Source organism: Prorops nasuta, unplaced genomic scaffold (assembly GCF_024137725.1).
Source record: "Prorops nasuta isolate Cenicafe-Biocafe unplaced genomic scaffold, Cenicafe_Pnas_1.2 PNAS00014, whole genome shotgun sequence".
Taxonomy (NCBI): domain Eukaryota; kingdom Metazoa; phylum Arthropoda; class Insecta; order Hymenoptera; family Bethylidae; genus Prorops; species Prorops nasuta.
The window spans coordinates 1,012,535-1,035,515 of record NW_027116811.1 but is presented as its reverse complement, the minus strand read 5'-3'; the positions used below and the strand labels follow the sequence as shown (position 1 = coordinate 1,035,515).

The window sequence follows — 22,981 nt, the reverse complement described above, 5'->3', positions numbered from 1 at the left end:
CAGAAAACGCTTGACTGAGAGAACAGAGCTATGGTTTACGGTGGTAACCAGTGGTAATCTAAGTTGCTTTAAAGAGAAACGTGTGGTCCTTTGGTATCATTATATCACTCTTATATACAGTTTTTTTTTATTGGAAGGGGGAGGGGGCAGAGTTAAATATATAATGATTAACAAATAGAGAGAGGCTGAAAATAATTCGCAATTTAAGTCATAAAAGCGACGGCAATGCTAATTACCAAAACAGCTCGGTTCCCCTGAGCTTGAAAATCGCTCGAAAGCACAGCGCTCGGATTTATAAAGAAGTCAAGGTAAACCTGAGTAAGAAAATAATTTGTTAACCTGCAGCATTTAAAAAATGGGTCAGAACCGCTCGATTTTATTCCACGTCGGAAAACATTCTCCACGAGACGAGAGAGATTCGCTCCTTGGTCCAACGTGGATAAAAAGTCCACGAGAATTGTTCATTTCCAGCCACTGAATTTAATCAGACTCCAATTTAATCATTGCTCATCTCGCCTTAATAATTCCAAGAGACATTTTGCCTTTATAAACTCCTCGTTATAATCTCAATTACAAACTTGACGCTGTCTAAATAGCCTCGTGTATATTATAATATATAAAGTTAGAGTTGAATTACACACATATATATTTCTATGTGTATATGTGTAATGCGTTATTTAAAGGATGCAAAAAAAACTGTATAATGAAGAGGTTTGGATGAATTTGCAGGAAACATGAGAGATTATAGTTTGAGATTCACTTCGCTATCCAGGAATAAGACTCTATGCTACTTTGAGAGGACGAAGAGTGGCTGTGGGGTATATCTCTGGGATAATTTTGCTGTAGGTGGATAGTCTTGGGGATACCTGCGTCCACGCTCGCGCTTGTACTGGCCACCGTACTTGCTGCGATTCGCGGCGAGCTCCGTGATTTCTGGGATCCAGCTGGCGAACACCGCCTACACACCCACAATCATCCGTTGCCGTCAGAACACAACCCTAACTTCGCATTCTTATAGATTCTTTCTATAATTTCTTATTTAATTATCCATACATGCGTGCATTTTTGGGACACGTCAATATTTTCATACCCCCGCCCCTCTAAATACCATTCACGCTATTCGAGATTCGTCACTCAATTTCATACGGCTTACTACATCATAATCTCATTGATCAGTGGCCTGGATCGATAATCAATTTCGACGATTCAATCATTATTTGTATCTCTTTTCTTTAAAAATAAGAAGCAATTGCTTGGCAATTTATTGAAAGATTATTATTGACAGATCACAAAATCCAATATCTCATGATCTGAAAATAATTTCGGTGCAGTTCGTTCGATCGTAAACGAAGAAAAAAAAACAGAAATTGAATAAAATTATTTTTTTAGATTCCCTCCCTCTATCCTTTGAAATAAAAATAAAATACAGTGCCCTTAGTACCATCTGATAAAATGGCGTCACAGTGCGGTAATCTTTACCAGTTTCTGCAGCTATTGTAAATTCACTCTTAATTTGAATTAATAAAAATTATACAACGTATTTGCAATCATCTACCTTTAATGCTAATAGAAAATAAAATCAGCATGCAAGCTCATTTATATAAGAAACACGCAAGATTAATAAGAATTAATTAACAAGTAGTAATAATATTATTATTATCCATGGTATAGTGGATTAGTAAAATTGTGCCCGGTTTTATTCAAATTTGTGTAGAGTCGTATTGCATGTTATCGCATTGGTTTGTTTATTGCTTAAGAAAGAAATAAATAAATATCAACACATAAATAAAACACGCAACACTGTAAATTCGTGCTGATAGAACACCAGCACAGATAAGGAAAGCAATTTATATGGTATATCAATAATTATGTAGTGAAGGTAGCAGACTAAAGTGGTAAATTGTGCTTTGTTCAAAGTATTATGTGGTTTCTGTTTTGTAGCTCGGTGAATAAATAAGTATGACAGCTTGTAAAATTATAATTTTCATCTTATATTTATTAAAGACCCTTTATACCCCATGAGCTGAGACAATTAAAGGCAGAAAAGTGACAAAGTTCGTATTTGATTCGCTTATTACTCGTTAGAAATGTTGAATGAATACTTTATTTGCAAGATCGATTCTACAAATTACATGCATGAAGCAAATATTCGCTGCTTGCATCTTTTATTGTAATAATTTTCATGCCTCTGATAATAAATGTGTTTTTAGTTGTAACAAAAGGAGAACATTCTACTTTGGAGAATCCAAATATAACTATTATAAAACTGACAAGCAAATCCCAAACTTAACATTATATAGGAATTTAAGAACCTAAGAATATAAAATATACAGCTACTATTTATAAAATCATCCTCATCTGTTATTCGACTAATAAATACGAATGATGAAATATATATCTTTTATCGTAAGAAAGGGGTTGTAGGTTAATTCAATTAACATTATATTTGGAAAGAATTTTAATTATTTTGGAAGAGAGTCAGGAAGGATCGGTGCTTCTCAAAAATTAAATATTAAAATACGTTAGGGAAAGGCCATACAAATGTTTTTTATTTAATATTATTCCCTTGATCTTGAAAAAAATATCAAACATAAGCAGGATTTTTAGTCTAATAAATTTATTCTTCATTTATCTTTTTTAAAGGATAGGAGATAGTAGGGTTTTTTATTTTATAAACTATAAATCAGAAATGCCAATAACTTAATTTGATGTTGCCAGTGGAAAAGGGACTTTGATCTTATAACAGTTTTAGAAGCATCCTTTGCTGCAGCACTCCAATATCATGATACCTTTCATTGTACAGTGGTAGAAAATAGTTTTATTTAATTAATTTGCAAATTTATTTTCAAAACGAATGTTTCAATAACCTACTTACACAGTCGTCAAATATACGTTTTACTCGAAATCTCCAAGTATTTTAAATCCTATCCCATTACGTGTATATACAGGTATAGCATCGGGATGGCAATGTTTGGCAGCTTTTTCAGCTAATTTCCATGCCTCAGCTGCATTCATTCTTTTTCCCGTAAACTACAGTAAATTTACTACTTAAAGTTTTAATTTTACAGAAAATATAAACATATTACTTTTAAAGTAGTAGTATATTTATAAGAAAAGATCCACCACACATAGCTATTTGTTTGGGCATGGTTCATTTAAAAAATTATTGTTAAAATTGAAGCAAATAAAATGGAAATAGAACAAAATTACTCACAGGTTTCATATATGCACCGGTACATTCAGTTAAAAATGTACCATTTATTACTCCGACAAAGTATGCAGCAAGTAAAGTAAATATGACAAAAGCTTTCATGATTAAGTAAACAATCACTTCTTTTTAAATTAGGGATCTGTATTCCGTGGTGATAGAAACAAGAACTTTTATACTACGAATACGTAATCGTGCACACAGTATCATAAAAAATATTATTTTCTTTTTATGTAGAGATTATGTAATTTTTCTGAACTATAACATTAAAAAGAAACCTTTGACGTTAGAAAGACATTAGATACTAGAAAGAAAAAATATAAATGGCCTTGTAGATTAAAGTACTATTTTTATAAAAATATTTTATTATTTTTAAGAATATATATACAAGGTTATAATATTTATAAAATTATGAAATCATCATTTTGAAATAGCGTGCAAAGTTTTAAGGCCTTAGGAAAAGCTTATTCTCAATGATCGTCATGAAAGCTGATTTCATATTTACACTTCTGGCAGCACAGTCTTTATTGTGGAAGAAAAATGTTTACGTTTTCGCCTAATTTGAATGTAACATTAAAATATGTCTGACAGAGAGTATAATTGTGTTTTTTTCCAACTTTGACCTAGATCTTGGAAAATCTCAGTTTCAGGAAGAATATTTACTCAAAAAACTTTATTCCTTATTAAAGATTTCAAAGTTTTAACTATAAGTTAGAAATTCCAGTAGCCTTATTCGGCTTTCTTAAGTGTGGCTAAGGGATTTTGTTCTTATGATAGATTTAATAGGAAAATGATCCTTTTCTGCTAAACGTAATTCTTTAACACATTTTATTATGCAATAATATACAGCAAACAATTTTAAATATTTAAATAAATAGCACATTTTCTTTTAAAAATAAAAATTTGTAGTCCCCACTTCGATTCATTTGAGTGATTCCGTTATACCACCAATTATTTCATATCTTATCCCAGTACGTGTCGCTACAGCTATAGCGTTTGGATTACAATGCTTAGCAGCGTCATTAGCTATTTGCATCATCTTATTATAATTGTATGTTTCTCCCAGGTACTATATACATTTAGGATAAAAAGTATATTACTTTTAAGATCGAATTAGATTAAAAAACTTTAATTATAAATTTATTAATAGCTATTCATTTGTAGATTGATGTTTTAAAAGATAATTGCAAAAATTTTTTTTACTTGTAATTCATATAAATTTTTGTTTAAATAAAAGAGGCAAATAGAGAATATAGAAATAGAAAAAAATACTCACAGGACGCAAGTAGTGATCAGTACAGTTTAATAATTTTGGACAAGACACAGTTACCCCACATACAGCGCGTGGTTTCGGTGGCATTGGTGCTGGATGTAGCATTACTGTTACTATTACAGTAAAGATTACTGTAAGAATGGCAAAGACGAAGACAGTCTTCATAATAAATAGCGCAAGAGCTTTTCTTTCTCAAACTAAGAGTCTGGGTGATGTTTTCACAAACAAACACAATCGCTTTTATACTCTTAATCCTAAATCATGTAGTATAAAAAGTATTATCTTTATATTAGAAAAAATAGAATTTTTCTAGAAGAAATCAGTATTTTAAGAGGTCTTTTAGATTAAAGTACTATTTTTACTACCGATGCCTTCGGAAATGTTTTATTATTTTTAACAGAATTTGCACGGTTGTGTTATTTATATGAAATAATTTATTTCAAACGGGAAAGTTATATATGTTCTTAGTTATATCGTTAAAAAATATAATCTCATCTTTACATTCCTGACAGCCGCCCTTATCGCAGAAGAAATTTCTTTATGTTTTTGCGATTGTTATTAGCTTTAAGAATTAAAATACGTATGAGAGAGACGGCCACAACAGCTTTTCCTTACAACTTTGGCCTAGATCTTGGAAAATATCAGTTTTACGAAGAAAATTCGCTCAAACGATTTTGTATTTTATTAAATTTTCTTATAGCATATCAATAGTTTGATTTGTGAAGCTTTAAACTGCAAATTAGACATTTCGGTAGGTTAATTTGTCTACTTTTTAGTAGCAACTGGAATTGCTTTTAAAACAGGTTTAAGAAAATGACCCTTCGTTATACGATCGTATTGTAATACCTTTATATTGTATAATGATATATAATAAAAAATATATTATTTTAATAAATGGGATATTTTATTTTCAAAATAAAACTTTCAGTTACATACTTAAAGTCAATGAATTTGTCGAATTCAATAATACGAATATTTTTTAAATTCTATCTCCCTCAAAGAGTTGGATGTCCTATAGGTTGAGATTCTATAAAATTCGTCAAGGTGCAATAGTCTTCTGCCTTTTTCAATAGATCCTTCCTGACTACTTCAAGCGAATGTTTCCCACTATACTGCGATTATAATCATACAATAAAACATAGCTTTTTTTAAATCTTAATATTTCTAAAAAATATAATTATATTCTGATCACATAATTATTCCTTTACAGATTAATGTTTTAAGGTATTAATGAAAAAAATTTTGTTATTATATGTAAAATATATTCTGTAATATTTTTTAAAATTAGATGATCAAATAACTAACAGAATTTAAAATTACTTACACGATCCATATAATATTTGATACAATCCTTTAATGGTATACAATTTATTGCTGAAACACAGATAACAACTAATAACGTAAAAATGAAAATAGCTTTCATGATTATTAAATCACGTATTCGCTTTTCTTTGAAAATTATATAAGAATCCGCGCTGCGGTAAAGCAAACAACCCCATATATAGGTATATGAACAAAAAATCATGCTCTATCATAAAAAAATATTATTTTCTTTTTATTAGAAATTATGGAATTTTTCACAAGAATAATAATAAAAAATATTTAAAATTCTTAAATTTTGAGATATTGAAGAAAAAGTAAGTTATAAAATGCTTCGTGCATTAAAAATCTAATTTTATTATTGCTATTTTTAAATGTTTTATCATTTTTTTGTAATAAAATATACACGCGATTATAGTATTTTTCAGAAATGATTTTTTTTTTTCAAAGGAAAAATATATATTTAATTAATATTATAAAATGAAAAATCATATTTATTTTATTAGCGATCCTTACATTACAAAAATCAATTATTTAGGTGTCTGCAATCGTTATTGAATTTTGATGTGTTAATCTTGAACATAAACCACTCTAAAGAAAACGCAACAGCAAAATTTTGAACACTGTCGCTTATTGGAAAGTCTATTATAATAAGACAATTAATAAAATAGAAACACGTTTGAGCGAATAGTCTTTTGGTGAGTATATTTTCTGAGCTATTTTTTCCTATGAGTGAATACATTTTCTTCCAAATCACTGTTCCCCTATTTTGATTTGACTGGACCATGTAAAGCAGGATGATTTACTCCATACTCAGCATAATTGAAAATTAATTATAATATATATATTTTACAGGAATATATAGAGTACTGTGCACAAAAGGCTGCACAGCGATCGCAATAACGTGTAGGAGAATAATAAAAGGTTGCAGGAGTAGAAGGAGCTAATACAGGTTTAATTTTACATCCTAGTAGAATATGGAAAAGTATTGCAGGCTTCGGCTAAACATATTATTGACTCTTGATTTAAGGAGGGTCTCTGGATAATAGAACAAGGAATTGCTGCTACGATAAATCAATTAAACTCCCAATCGTTTTACTGGAATCCCTCGAAATTTAATGCGAATCCCTACAGTCACACGCTGTAGCAATTTCACAATAGGATAATATTAAAATCAATACACATCCGCAGCACACAAAATTCTTTGTTAATTTTAAACATTTTTAATAATTTAGCCTACAAATGTTATTATATTAATTTCGAAACGTATGATTTTTCACGTTATCAAATATTTCGGCGTGCGGAGAGCCGTTTGATTCATTGGTAAACGGAAGTGCATACTGGCAATGCACGCGAAAGAGCTATACGCTGTGCACGAGAGAGCTATTAGTCCGGAGAGAATATTGATGCTTCGCTTCTGTGGCAGGTTTTCCACAGTACAGTCGGGGAAAATAATATCCTCTTGACGCGTGATGAAAAACTTTGAAAATCAGCGAAAAATCAGAGGCGACGATGAGCAAGATTCAACCGCGAGTGAAGATAAAGAGTTTAAGCTTTGTACAATTGATATTTAGAAATGGAATGGTTAAAGGACCTACTCGGGGAATACGAAAGATAAAACGTGGTTGGTCGAAGAATTATTGAAATTACTCAAGGTACAGGCACGCTCTTCACCTCTGGCTTATAGCACATCACTTTTCCCGACTGTACTTATCAAAGCAAAGTTATCAGTATTCAAGAGCTTTGCTCTTTTCCCACGAGTACCGACCAATCAAGAGAATATAATATGGTCGTACACGTCCCTGTACCACGTGCACTTCATACCAGTCCTTCTGAACGGTTTGATAAACGAAAAATGGCAGAACCAGCCATTTTTCCTCGACAATATACACGTGTTCAGTCTTAATCACGGATATTTGCAGAAAATAATCCTTTAATCAACACACTTCTCTGCCACATTTTTACTCTCAGCTTTCTCTCGGGTACTCTCGTACCCCGAATACCCATTGTTCGTGTATAGTTGTTGGTGTAGGTGTATGATTAAATTAGACATAATAATATTACTAATAATGATAATAAAAAACAGACACACAGTACTGGAAGCAAAATCACTGGACAAAAGACAGGAAATTGAAGGATGTAATTGTAATAATACCTCTTTCCGTGTTCCCGCTTGTATTCTCCGCTGTACTTGGACCTACTGCCTACGAGCTCTATTATCTCGGGTATGCTACTAGCAAAAATTGCCTGCAAATAGAAATCATAACTGGAAAAGACTATGCCACTACGATCATTAAATAAAACTGGGTCACCTATGTATGCTTGCAAATTTACAGCGGACGACGTGTATGTCCGTGTGCTTGTACGTGTGCATTGATATGTTTCGTTAATATTAGTGTAGAGTAGTCGATGAAGGGAAAAATGGATGTGTGATTGCTGATGGCCCGAGGGCAATGATCCGCGGCTGTCCGCTGTGCCCCTTCCGGATGCTGCAGCCACAGTTGCGCCGTTCCTTTTGTTCTCGTCAAGAGTCTCAATCGCCGTGAAACACGCTACACTATTATACCGAATTAAAAGCATGCCAAAGCCCTAATTAGCCAGAAACACATATCGATCCGACGTTCCGTTCCATTTTGTGGCTTCAATCGAATCAGCTAATGATAAAGCAGCCTTCTACAATCGATTTATATGCGATACTCTTTATATTTATATATATTTTTATAGAGATGCTGCAGCGCAATCCTTCTTTTCTTTTTTCGCAAGTAAAATAAAAAGATCCTGCTTCAATTTTAATTGCAATATTTAGCTAGATGCGATTTTTGCCCCGAAAAAATAGCTGACGTCTTAGCCTTGCGCATATAAACACAGACAATACGTGTTGCAGTGAATGACCAAATCTAATGATTCGTCGATCCTTTCTCACCAAAGCAACATCGACCAGCACATACCGTTCTTTAACATAGCGAAAAACCCTCAGCAATTGTCTCTTATCGACTTTTCATTCCATCTTCATTCATTCATCCGTATATACGTTTCTCGACAAATAAAACGAAGCTAATAGATGGAATAAACTGAACTGCGAAGATTTTATGTGTAATGCACAATGCAAGGACAGCATAGCGTTACTCATTAAAAGTGCTTACCATTTTCCAGGGAGAAAGTTGACAAATTGACGTTCGTTATAAGGAAAAATACGTTTATAAAAAATTAAGTATAGAAAGAATGACAAAGATTAACGTGAACGATTTAAAATATGAACATTTAAATATAATTTATTATAATTTATTATTTAGTACTTGTTTTCTACTCTACATTATTCTAATAATAATGAAAATGTATAAAAATGCTAAAGCTACTTATAATGAATAAATATTATGGTAAAAAAAGCGTTTATAATTGATTTAATTCTGTGTGCATGCTCGTATTTAAAAGCATTATTTAGCAAGTGTTGATAAGCGAAAAAGCTAGAAGCAAGCACATTTTGCCAATCGATGACCCACTGTGAACGACTGAAAAATAGTTATTCAGCTGTGACATTGCGTTAAAATATTTAGTCTACATTCATATCCATGTTAGGCAACTAAAGACACTGCAATATTTCAAAATCATATATTATTTAGTGGATATGTAATTATATGATAGCGAAATCAAATTTCACAATGCGCTGATAATAATTAGATGTTATATGGCAATCAATTGATAAATGCCTTATAATAATTAGTCATATTTTATCTTAAAATAAGATAAAGGAAACCCCACAATTTATGCTTAAAAACAGTTTAGAAAGTATTTTTTAAGCAATTCTTATAAAATCTGTTTGTTTTTATAGTAAACATGTAGTACTAGTACGTTTGAAAAGTGAAATTCTTAACTGACCTGTACAAAGTCTACGAGAGAACCTTTCCCCTATTGCTTTTTTCTTCACCGGATGTTAAATAGCAAGAAAGTAGTAAAAGTATAAGTGAAGAAGCAGAAAGAACATATCTACAACCATCTGTAGGAAATAAATGTCTTACAGCTGTAGGACAAAAATAAAAAGAAACATATCATGAAAGTTCAAAAGCGTTGAGAATATCGCATCAATAATCATCATAATAATAAATTTCAGTAGCGCTTCAGCATACTATGATGAAAGTAGACAGACAAAAAACAGAGTACACAGTGAGACTTTAGCTTGCACAAACAACATTATTATTAATGTTTATTTAAAACTCTGATATCATTTCAAAATAAGCTGCAAAGCTCTACACTTAATTCAATCTTACTTTATAACTGAACAAATATAGAGTAAAATATTGAATATATATTATATCAACAGAATAATGAGAAATATTTTTATTGTAGAGAATACAGTACTGTGGAAAAAGAGAGATCTTCAAATTTGTACGATTTTCTGATTTTTGTTGCTTTATAGAAAAAACTAAAATATTATAGGCAATTCCAACAAATATGCCAACATTGTAGCAAAGATTATGCAGACCCTTATAATGTAAAAAATTCGCAAGAACATAATTGATCTCATTATAGAAAGTTACATAGTGATAAAAAGTCATTTTTCAATAGTCATATTAAAAGTGATGAGAAACTATTGAAATTTTACGCTGAAGAAGATAGAAAATTAACAAAATGTATAGAAAAAAATGAAGAGAGAGAGGCAGTATAAAGATGATAAAATAACATCTTTTAAAAAAATATTGCTCGTTGTACCACGTGGTCCAACTGCTTTAATGCTTTTGCATAGATCAACGATTCTGATTGTTAAAATTTATAGCTCCATGAATTTTTTCATTGTCCACGTACAATTACTCATTTATCAACGCATTAATTTACGATATGGTTAGAATAAAACACGTGTATCGTAAGAAGCTAATATAAAATTTGAAATTGGAAATGAAACATAAATATCAATCGTAAAAATACAGAATTAGCACAAGTATGCTTTTTCCAGCTGACTTTAAATTATAGAGAAAAAGAAGGAGCTCAAAGAAAAATATTCTGTAGACCTTTAAATGTCGAAAAAGAAGTGAGAAAGATTCTGAGTTTCGATCGCTTCAATCACAGCAATCTGTGACTTTGCGAGATGATCAAAGGAGTAGTCTCTTACGTTGTTGGAAATATAGCGAGGATTACTCTTAAGAAAGTTTCCTGGAGATGCGAGAGAGCTCGCAGCGATCATGGGTCGTCGTAAATGAGAATTTGCCATTTTCAGAGAGTGTCAGGCTGAACTGCAAGGAGATCACAGAGAGAGAGAGAGAGAGAGAGAGAGAGAGAGAGGGAGAGAGAAGAGTCCCTCGCAGGCAGACGCTGCTGGAGCCCAGCCAAAGCGATAAGTGATTCCCGTTACTCAACATGCACCTCCCTTATGGACTTATTTTCGCCAAGATGAAAGCTCGCGTGACACGACCAAAAGCGAACAAAACAACGTGCAGCCCACGCTTCGGCATGTAAGCAACGTTACCCTCGCCAACAGTCGACTAAACCCATCGATACTTTCCAGCGGAAAAAAAAACCAACGATTTAGTGTAATTTTTTGTCAATCTGTATGTTACGAAAACAATTTATTGCTGTCGTATCCGTGGAAAAGTTTGATGGTTTTACAAGACCGACAAAGGCTTAACAGCATCCCATGCTGCTCGTAATGTACACAAGAATGGATCATCGTATCTCTGCCAGTTTTACAAATTTATATCAGTGTGGCGAGTTGTTGTTCATTATTATTATACACGATGTAATCCCTGGTGTGTAAACCGAACCTTTCGATCACAAACGATTTACCAAGCGAGTTGTACATATACTATAGTAAAAGAGAGAGAGAGAGAGAGAGACAAACAGACAGACACAGAGTCCTGAAATACAAAGACAAATAGAGAAAGAGCAATGGTTCTCCGGGCTAATTCGGAGGAATAGGTGTAAATCAAATAAACAATTTAACCAACGGGCAGAAAGTTTGTCTTTGACTGCGCAGCGCTACCAAAAGCGAAGGTAAATTAGCTTTTCCCACACAACGTGTTCGTACAAACTGCTGCAATGTTTCGACAATTTTTTCGATTTATACAGGCGTCAGATGCAGTTAGCCAGTAAATTTACAAGCTATTTTCTTATTTTCAGTCTTAAACACACTACATATATGTATGTATATTATATGGTTGCATGGTTTTCGGGATCTGTATACATATCTTCCATTGATATTCGTTTTCTTATCGCCTTGCGATAACTCTGCTCTCTTCGTTCATCCACTGGTTATCACATGGTCGTCGTCGTTGATGACTTGGTCGCTATAGCCGACTAATTAATTTCCTTCTTTTTTAATCGACTTACAATATTCCACGAGACGCGAGTGTAGGGCGCAATTTAACAGGCACGAATGTATCGTGATCGATATATAAATAGATGGACAGAGAGGACGATATATTATTTTAGAGAGAAAGGGGGGAGACGAGGGAGTCGAAAGATAAAAAAAACTACCTGATAACTCTTCAAAACGATCTCTTATTTTCGGCGTTCGTCGAGGCTCAATCCGCGTTATCGTTTTCGTTACTGGTAATAGCTTTTAATTTGAAGAGAGAGAAAAAAAATAGAAAATCAAATAACGCGGATGAAGCCTCTTTGTTAATATCTAAAAATGAATCTACCCTCGCACAATTTTTAATAAATCTTGTCGATGCCTATTACTCAACGAAAATCTCTTTAAAAATTCCAAATCAACTCACTGACATGAATATATGTATATATATAAATATAAAATGAGAAATAAGTGTGTTCCGATCAATATTATTGACGTGGACGACAATAAATTGAAAAGAGTAATGGAGAAATGTGAAAGATAAGGACGCCAAGGAGAAATTGTATCACGGGCAAAGTTTACGTGAAACTAGAAGTAAATACGGTCGGTTTGAGTGGCGATGCTCATTTCCTTTATTGAAAATCAATCTTAGCGGGGCTTTCAGTCGGTCTTCTTTTATACATACACGGGCATACACGCATTAATCAGACACACGGATACGCGAAATCGATAAATAGGTCACAGACACACTCCTCTATAGGTATAGGCTGGCAAACGCGCTAAGAGATAGACGAGGAGAAAACAAACACACGCGTTACGCATGACCGATCAAAATAGCCGATATACGCTCCACAGTATCAATCCGATAACAATAGGCAGTGTTCTCCATTCTCCGTCCCGCTTCCGTGCCGAACAAGATGCCGCCTCGTTATAGCCATTGCTGAAAATTCACGCGTATTTGATCGCTTTTACCCGCAACCCCGGGCCATCCGCGTAAACGGGCCTCGCCTCCTGCGGGTAACGCTCTCGGCCGTTCAATTATTGACCTCGATCACTGCCGATTTCGCCGAACCGCCATTTACCGAATATCCCCGACTGCTTCTCGGTGCTTTAATTAAATTTCATCCCAAAATCTCCTATTCAATCGAACCGCCCATAATTTTAGCTCGTCTCTATAACGAATCCCACATTACTACTTTCCAGCTGATCGAAATATTCGGCAGAAAGAATTAAATCGTCAAAAATTATGTACAAGCTTACTCATTCTCGATACAGCAGTGTGTTTATTTATAATCAAACACATATATAATCTTTCTTTATCCGATGAAAAAAAAAATGAATAATCGCTTACGATTCTATTCAAGCGTTATTAGCGGAGAGGATTTAGAAATGATTTTTGTTATTAGGCAAAAAAAAAGAGAGAGAGAGAGAGATTCGGAAGAGTTAATCCGCATGAACCAAGTGACTGAATTATTAGACGGAAATGATTGAGAGAATTAAATGATGTATATTTTCGTAGGGCGCGCGAATTAATTAGAAATGAGTGAAACTGCGAGGTTCGTAAGTTATTGGCGCGTGTTTCGGATTCTCGGGCAGGATCAACGGCCGGAGTACAGTAGTGTACACTCGAAATATCATCTGTCCAGGGGATCGGGGGAGCGTGTAAATCTCGCGCGGCTTCGCCAGCCCCGAGTAATGCATCCCAGTCGAGGCAGTCCGACTGCGAGGCTGGCGAACAGCGGAGGAACGCGAGATACCAAGCAGTGCGAAACGAACTCACCAGCAATTCGAGCGGAAACTCTGCGGCGTTAAACTCTCCGAGAATCCAATAAAATTACGAAACACCACGTGCCTCTCGTTCTTCCTTCCTTACAGTCGTTTCTCCAAAATTCACCAGCAAAACTTCCACCTGCTCCGCCTGCTACTCGTTTACCCCCCACGAACAACCACAAATCTTCTTACATATTTCGTATAGCAACCGCAAGTTCGTTTCGCAAGCTTTTCATTCCTCTTGGAATCACCAAACTCTTCCGGGCAAAATGTTACCATTGAAAAATACTCGAGATGTAATTTTGAGGACTCGCCTTCCCTCGAGTCTGGTGCTTCCAATTTTTTATTTTTTTTGCTTTCTTTATTTCCTCGTTTCTTTTTATTCCTATATATATATATATATCGAATGATTAGTACGAGTCTATCGCGATTTGTGTGGATAATTATCATTGGCAGAGATTCTGGAGAGTAATTACTTACCAAACCGACGAGTAGAAAAAATACTAGGAATGTGCGGCCCAGGATCGTCTGGCAGAAAACGTCGCCATATCCTACCGTGGACATTGTCACGATCAGAAAGTACACGCAGGTCCAGTAAGAAAGCTGTTGAGGGTTCTTGAACTCGAAAGGGTCCCCTGAGTTTTCAAGCTGCAAGTACAAAATTATAGTTCGCGTGCTATTCAGACGCGAAAGAGCTTACTGCACGATATCATCGCTGTAATAACAGGCCTCCTGTGCTTATATATCTGATCATTTTACTGGCTAATTTCCCGTCGTTTCAACTTTTTACACTAATGTATACTTTGCAACGTTACTTTACAAATGATCCAATTTCCTGGCAGACTGATTGATTCTTAAATGGTTCGGCGCAGAATACACGCGGCTGCTTTTATTTTTCTCTTTTCTTTTTCTTTTCGTTAATGAGCTAAACTATCGTCAGCCAGATGGGCGGAAGGTGTCGTCGTCGTACCAAATGAATGATGCCAGCAGCGGTCAACCAGACGGAGATGAAGATGGATACGAGTTGGGCGAGACGAATGGAGCTCGATGTCTTTAGAATGTTGAGGTACTGGAGAATATCAGGGACCGTCATTAGTCGCAGGGCACGGAGGAATCTCAGTCCGATCCACGTCCGGTCGAGATATATCGATACGAAGGACGGTGGTATCGTAAAGTAGTCCACGAACGAATACATCTCCAGCATGAACCACAGCTTGTCACTGGCGGCGATAAACTGCAACACACAGTGTGTCCCAACAATCATCGACTTTCGTCCAACGCATGTATATATATATATATATATATATAGCCAAGAACCAAAGATGCAAAGATGCTCCACGACAGTCTACCCCTTTCGATATGATACTCACGCGTATAAAAAAGTAGACCATAAAAAATATATTGAAAGCTAAGTCTATCTGCTGAGTAATGTTGTTGCTCCACTTCTGGCAACGCTCCACCACATCGCTGTAACATAAAAGGAAATAAGTATAGTTTAACGAGCTTGGGCTTTTACCAAAGACAACAATAACGAGCCTCTCGCTGTACAAAATTTTACTCTCTGCCAATTAAAGCAAGTATTATTGTCCTTATATTATTATTGTTATTAGGAGAAAGAAACGATAGAATTTTCTCACCTGGAGGCATCGATGAAGTATATTATAAGCGATGCTATGCTGAGAATGAAAACTAGCACCACCTGAAACAAATGGAAAGGTTATTAGTTTAAGGTGGTATATATTAGGTATTGTCGAAGCAATGTTTATGAGGCTTTTATATACGTCTCTTCCAGTGGATTTAGATTTATTCCTTTTCGCAGATGTAACGGTTAACGCGTAGTACGCATACTAAGTAGCAGAAAGGTCGAGGTCGGAATAGGTCACGACGACGTCGGCCTTCCTCAATCTCAATTTACCAGCTCTCAGAGGTGGAAGGTGGAAGGTGGAACAGGGCTCTCGCTCAAAGCTGAATACGGATTATTTTTCAGAAAATATATCGCTATAAATTTTCCAGCCGGAAGAGGCTGCAGTGTACAGAATATCAAAAATTGCCAGTCGATTTGCAATACCAGAAGCTGCCAGGGGAATATAAGCATAAACATCCACAATTTCCAATCGAATCTTCCGTACAAAACTGGAGAGTACGGTATTTCTTTCTCTACTCCTGCACTCTACTTATTATGAATTTAGATGACAATTTGGTATACGGAAAGAATATTGATCGCGAGCAATCGAGGAACGTGCTTGTGAAATCACAAGATTTATTAAGTGAATTAAATAACTGCAAAATAATTGTTCGAGCCAGTTATATATAATAACGTTTGGTTCGTGGAAAATGGAGTAGAATTTGTTAATGTATAAATCATCTTTATAGGCACTCTCGTGTCATTCGCGTTTGTTTCTTTCTAGTTGGACATTTGAAGGGAGCTCGTAATTCTTACCGAAAAGGACTAAAAGAGGACGGTTGGAAGGGAAGAGGCAGTAAAAGTGGACGATGAAAAGAGAAGAAGAGGGCCGGACAACTAGGGATAAGGCTACTCAAATAATGTAGAATTCCCAAAAAATGATGTAGGAAGAATGTGGGAGAATGCCTAACATGAAATGATAAAAGTTGAAAGAAGAAAATTGTGTTCAGCAAAGCTATCGACAGATTCTTAAAATACTGGATATTTGTGTTTCATCTATATAACAAAGTAATATTTTGTATGCAAATAAATAGAACATAACATTTATTCGAGTTTCCTATACAAATAATTCGTATGAACGTATATAGTCTACTTCTTTAATCATTTCATTGTGTAATGCAGTAGCTTAATAATATAAATATTAGAATTTCTATGAAATGAATAAAAATTTGTTATAAATATCTGAGTATTTTTATTATCACGTGTATAAAAATGCTGTCCCAAACAAGAGTGCATGTTTCGTGATTTTTTGGAACATTCAGGGGTCTAACGTGGTATTCTCGTGGAAGCAGTTAATGGAAATAGACAGTGACTCAATTCTCCAAAAGGTAGAACAGGGATAAAACGAGGATTGTGTCTTTGAGTGATAATGGAAATGCGAGTACCATTTGCGTCAATAAAATAACTTGGTTAATTTGCATATATTTTTAGTTGTAACGCGACGAGCTTCGATTGCTTGTAGCCTCGAACCAACAAAAATCGTACATATTTGCAAAGAAAAAATCTCTTGTTCTTGAGAAAGGAAGAAAAATGGACAAAGGAAAAAAATTTGAAGCAATCTAGGAGAGGAAAAAAGCAACCGATCTTTGTTTGAGGCCGATAGTCTCGTATGGAACTTTGGATCGTTTCCGGATCACAAAGTTTACGAGCAAGTTTTATTATGCTTGTATGTCAAGGAGTTTCCCTCGATAAAGAAGTTAACCCCGTGTTATAAAGTTGCAAAAGAATATTTGTTAAAAATAACTTTGCAATTACTCCTGCTAATATCAGCTGGCAAATAAAAATAGGAGTGGTCACTTAGCATAATTGCACCATTCACAATAGCCTGTCTTGCCTCAATTAGATTGAATTCGGAATTGAAAATTTAACAAGAGAAATAGCATTTTTTAAACGATGCTCTATTTTTCTTGGCTTCGCAGCTGGAGGAGGAGCTTACATTTCAGAGACTGGTCAAGTAGAGCTTTGGAAAATGCAACTTATCGGCTTTGAATGTGGCGTTGGTGCACGCCTACTGTTACGTGGTCAGAGCACGAGTGTATAGGATACACCTACATATACGAGCAAGTAGCGTAAATAAATAAAGAGGCATAGCTTATGTACTACGGTGCTCTCGCTCCGATCGATTTTACTGGCTGGAACGCAGCCAGCCAGTCACTCGTTAAATTTCGAATAATTTTGCCCGCGTATCCTGTGAAAACTATCGTATTCGCTTGTGATACTCTGTGAAGAAATAACTGTTGGTTTTACTTGTGTCCAGGTGTGTGGATACCATGCACACACATTAACGAATGTCTATTAGCTACGCCAGATGTTATCTTTCTAAACTATTACCTGCGACATAAATGAAACCATTAAACAGAGACTAATGAAAATAATTGATAAATAAATAAATAAATAAAATAAGTATATTAATATCTCAGAGCTGGCTCGACTCTGAGCCATCGACTGTATATCCTTATTAGGCAAGAATGTAATTTCAGTTTTCTAGTGTACATTTATATATATATATATATATATATATTTACGTAAACCCCGAAATTGCTTTATTCTTACCAACCCAATATTATTATACAAAGAGTTTCGGAATAAAAGCAATTGGTATTCTATAGTAAAAGGTAGTAGTAAGAATCCTTGGAGGTATAGATTTCAGTCTGAAATCTAAGAAGACTCGTGGCTATATTGGCAATCCTGTTTGATCGTAACAGACGTTCGCCCGGCAATGTTGCCTTTAAGAAAATAAAATTTCTGTGGTTTTTTAAGCACCTGCTACTCGAGCACTGCACATATACACGCACACACACGTGTATATAGGTATAATACAGTGGCGTATTTCATCGTGTAGACTTTCTGGGTCATAGGAGTAGGGTGGTTGGAAAGCCACGCAAACTCATATTTCTCATATCCTGCTCATGAGGCACGAACGAAGCATCCACCTTTATTTTTCCCCAAAATTTCCCACCCTTCTTCCTCGTTATCCCAGCTAAACATTCGACAAACTCGTTACCTACGCGCAACTCGACAATTTTTGCAATTATGTCACGTACAGCGCGAATCCATCGTTTTTTAAATCGCCAGTCGTATTGTTTGTTTAACCGGTGCTTGGAATCGCATAAAATTTTGGGATTGCATCGCGGATGAAATATTCCATAACGTGTTCCGTTGGTGGGAAATAGGTATAGGATGCTGCAGGACGTAGACTAGTGCATGGTGATCAGGATGAATTTCTTGCAAATTTGCATTCTGCACTATACGAATCAATTGTAAATAATATATACGTGTTTATACGTGGATATGTGTGAACACGTTTTGGTATCGAGCTTCGCACAGTGCCAGATTCGTCGTATCGAAAGCGTTAAGGAGCCGGCCGCAGCGAGCTAGGGACTAATTAGCACTAATTAGATCCCAGCAACTAATTGACACATATTTCTTTAAGAGCGATGAAAGAGAGTGGTGGGAATGGGACCCTGCTTGGAGGGAGGAAAGTAGAAAGAATATTTTTGAAATAATCGAAAGCACGGTACGCGACTGTAAAATAGAAATAAAATAGAATTTGTGATTTTGCAAGTTGTCGAGATTTCGGTGCGAGCTGAGTTGTAGAGATAAAAATAAATAATCGATGGAGCTTAAACCAATTAAGTAGTCATCTAAATTTACAAAGTTTCAACCTCACAGCGATCCTTAGAATACCATATGTCGTCGCAGAGTTTATCGATTTGCTTTTAAATATTTCATAACGAATATGCATAATTTCGCTGGTAATAGTAGCTTTCGCTTCTTCTGCGATATTCTGTATTACCATGTGACAACGTTGCTGTATTGGCGTGAAACTTTGTAATATAATAAACTTTTGCGCAAAACGAGTCTGAAGAAATAACCGATATGGAACTCTTAACTCCCTCGACTGATAAGAATTTATTTTCCATCTTTCTTATCCAGCTCCAAATCTATCGTAATAAACTGATAGTTGTGTGAATTTCATTGAGAGTAATGGAGAATAAAATTTCTATGGCTTCGTCGTGACCAGAATAGCTACTCTGCATTTTTTTTCTTGTTCCCTCTTTTATTGCCCGAAGCATGAATAATACAAATTTCCATTGTGCATGTTGCCATTGATACACCGCGAGTTTAATCCAATGCTAAAAATACAATTTTTAGTTCACAATTTGCACAACAACTTTTCGTGTAAAGCTTATAACAGTATAGTGTGTATAGCGTGTTACAAAGCATAGCATAAATTTCTGTAATAGTCATCAGCTCGAGTTACAAAACCTTTTCTAGCAAGTTTCCTGCACGAATGTATATTGCAGAGTAAAGAGAATGGGGGTAGCAGTCTTGTCCTTTGTAAAACAGAGGCTGCAGCACCCGCACAGCTGTGTAGATTCAGTCATGAAGATAAGGAAACTGAAGTTGCCAAGATCCTGAGGAATTTCGATTAGCCATATAATTAAGGGGAATGGATACCTTTGAAACTGGATTGTGATTCTGTATATTATGATATCTACGTGAAATTCGAAATATCAGGCAGAATCCTAAAGCAAGTAATTATCGAAAAAGTAAGCATTTCTTCAAAGAGTAGACTTTTTCAGAAATGAATTAATCAGAAGAGAAAATAGAGAGCCACGGTAAATTTTGTAAATTTTGAGGCACGCGAAGCTTTCCGTTAAAAATCGGGTCAGTAAAGCTATCGGAAAACTTGAAAGAGTTTCGCGCCAAGGAGCTGCTACTGATATCAGGCAATCTACACTTCTTAACTCTGATTCTCGAGTCTGTATACAGCGTCGTCTTTGGTATATACGGGAAAATTATGCATGTGGTAAAAAATAGTGTACTGCAGGTTGGTAAGGAAGAAAAAGAAGTAAAAGAGACTATATATATATAGAGAGAGAAAAAGAGCCAACTTCCTTTTTAACTTGCCTCGTTATCTTTTTAGACCGGCATGCTGGATTTTCAAAGGCTAGACTTTATACATCAGAGATAATATAGACACTCGGTCTCCGTCAGATTTTCGAGCTATCGATTTCCAACCACAATTGGCAATATAGCAAAGTCAAGTAGGGTAGAATCTGGGATAAAAAGTATCCCAGAAGCAATTACGTCCCTCGAACAGCGATAGTTTAGTCAAAGCACTTCAAGCAAATCGAGTCCTTCGGCACAATTGCGCGTGATCAATCAATTTCATGGCCACCGAGAGCATTCTCCAAAGGACAATACGAACAATTGAATTTCTTTCTCGCAATTATATCAAATAGACGTTAAGTAAACCTTTATTTTATTTTATTTTATATTTATATACCAGAGCTGTGTATGGTGTCGAAGAATGGACACTCGGCGTTGGCTGCGAGATTCATGAAAGAGAAAACGTGATTCGAGAGCCAGGATGAGAAAACACTGGAAAACAGACTTTGAGCAGGATGAAAGACGCAAATAGATTTACTTCCGGAATGGAGCTAACTATCCGGATGATAAGGCTGACCTTTTTGGCAAAATGGCCGGACCTCTTTGGCTCGGAGGATCGATGTAGGTCAGTGGGTTGTCACTACCAGCAGGATCCTTCTTCATTGCTGGTAGCTTTTCCGACCAATTGCCCCTTTCAAAGGACAGCGACAAAAACGAAGCGTGCTTCTACTTTTCCTACCACCCCTCTCCCCCCTCCCGCCACCCCCCCCCCCCCCTCTATCCACCTCAAGTTGTACCTCCAGCTCTTCCATCTCGTCTATCAGCGCGAGATCCAGCAAACTCGCGCAGGAATGCAAGTTTACGGAAAATACGACGCTCCGCTATTCGAGTGACTCTCGAATGGCAGCACACGAGCGCGATATATATACCCACCGAGAGAGCAAACTTTCCAGACCTCCCCGATAAACCAGCGAGTTTTCAATATCGAGCTTCGATAGCGTAGGACTCGTGGCATCGATCAATGCGATTAATTGGACTAATGAACAGCTAAATTTTGCACAATACACACCGAATGATACAGAATTGCGAATTCGATATTCAATAGCGATAGGAGGGGGGGGGGGGGGGGGGGAGCGTCGATTGTATAGAAACATCGAGAGGCTAGCCTGATTCTGGCAAGGACGAAGAATAATACGAGAAAGAAGCAGGGGAAAAGAGAAGAAATTTAATTAAGCTGATGACGCGCCATTATTCCGATGAAACGAAGCGAAGATAAAAAGAACCCGGAAGAGGGAAGATGTTTTGATTCACGCTTCGAAAGTGGGAGGGGGGAGAAGCTACGTATATATACATATATACACAATAATAAGGGATGAAATGGCGTGGCTGCGATAACGTTATCTAGTCACGTACGATGTAATAAGCAGATTCGTGAAACTGTCGGCTAGAATAAACAGCGTCGCGATAAATTTATGCCGCGAGAGAAGAAAAGAAAGGGGAGCAGCGAGTGATAAGCAGGCCGAATATAATGTTAATTATTTTGGAAAATCACACAGCTTCTGGGAGGAAGTAGGATAATTCTGGGGAAAAACCAACCGGCGTCGTTACGTTGACGTCAATGAGGCTGTTATTTTTAATTAAGAGCCCGTTTAAGACGGCTGTACATATAAATATCGTAATGACTTATAGCGTTCTAGTCGTGGCTTAACGATGTAGCGAAATTTTCCCGCGACTTTTGAAATAACGCGAGAAGACATTCGTGGACCCTTATAATCTGCTTTACGAGCAATTTCCTTTGAATTTCCTCGTTAAAGGCATATCGAGGGAGCTTGCGTTCCTTCACACACACACACACACACACACACACATAGACGTGGAGTTAATGTGTCAGGTGACACGTATAACGTTCGTAATTCGGCTCGCGAACACGTGCTAATTACTCTATTCGACACTATTAGCCAGCCAGTCGGCCGAATAATAAGGACCGAATGGCAACAATGCTGCATGGATACTCGCGCATTATTCTAATCTCCCGTCAATTGTCCAAAATATTTTTTTGTATGACGGGAAAGGGGGAGCAGGGGCAGAGTTGCGATAATATTCTTCGCAATTCGTCGCAGTGAAATGTCACGCGATTTGCCCTCAACTTGCCAATCTGACCTATCGTACTTCGCTATAAATAAAATTCGTCGCTCTTATTTTAGCGTGCGAATTAGCGTGGGTCTCGGGCAGACTCGTCACGAGCTGCTCTCGCTATTTTCGTATGGTAAGTTATACTATAGCCAGTGTGTCTACTGACAACCTTAAGAAATCACGATAACGCTTATTGACGTTGAGAAAATTAAACGAAATTAATCTTTTCTTAAATATTCCATTGAATTCTTTTTCCTTTTTTATATTGTTTATTACTGTGTATATAGAAAATAGGTTTCGGTCAAATTTCATCAAGTTGGATTTGACAAAATTGAGAGAATCTTTAATAAAGATCAGTGAGATTGTGTTTTGGGATGGATGAGATGGCTTGCGATTAGTTATACGAGCGATAAA

The 22,981-nt window shown here is 35.9% G+C and overlaps 2 protein-coding genes and 1 long non-coding RNA gene across 3 annotated transcripts in view; all 3 read right to left on the bottom strand.

Annotated features, from left to right (window-relative positions):
- slo (calcium-activated potassium channel slo) overlaps positions 1–22,981 on the bottom strand; it is an 81,385-nt gene that overhangs the window by 42,174 nt on the left and 16,230 nt on the right. Inside the window, exons 3-7 of the mRNA XM_066735497.1 lie at positions 15,492–15,553; positions 15,225–15,321; positions 14,825–15,088; positions 14,335–14,502; positions 7,957–8,048 (exon numbers count right to left, since the gene is read on the bottom strand). Coding sequence (XP_066591594.1) covers positions 7,957–8,048; positions 14,335–14,502; positions 14,825–15,088; positions 15,225–15,321; positions 15,492–15,553 — 683 coding nt within the window. The remainder of the gene's footprint in view (positions 1–7,956; positions 8,049–14,334; positions 14,503–14,824; positions 15,089–15,224; positions 15,322–15,491; positions 15,554–22,981) is intronic.
- Positions 2,519–3,351, bottom strand: LOC136778486 (uncharacterized). The gene is made up of 3 exons (XR_010823432.1): positions 3,215–3,351; positions 2,876–3,030; positions 2,519–2,789 (listed from the first exon to the last, which is right to left on the bottom strand). It is a non-coding gene; the product is annotated as an uncharacterized lncRNA (long non-coding RNA).
- LOC136778546 (uncharacterized) lies at positions 4,072–5,586 on the bottom strand. Its single transcript, XM_066735499.1, has 2 exons — positions 4,485–5,586; positions 4,072–4,277 (listed from the first exon to the last, which is right to left on the bottom strand). Exons 1-2 carry the CDS (start codon positions 4,644–4,646, stop codon positions 4,131–4,133), a joined length of 309 nt encoding a protein of 102 aa, XP_066591596.1. The 5' UTR covers positions 4,647–5,586; the 3' UTR covers positions 4,072–4,130.

Coding starts and splice junctions, on each gene's coding strand:
- LOC136778546 (XM_066735499.1), bottom strand. CDS start 4,646: ATGAAGACTGTCTTCGTCTTTGCCATTCTTACAGTAATCTTTACTGTA. Junction 4,278..4,484: donor CTGATCACTACTTGCGTCCT/GTGAGTATTTTT, acceptor AAATGTATATAG/TACCTGGGAGAAACATACAA.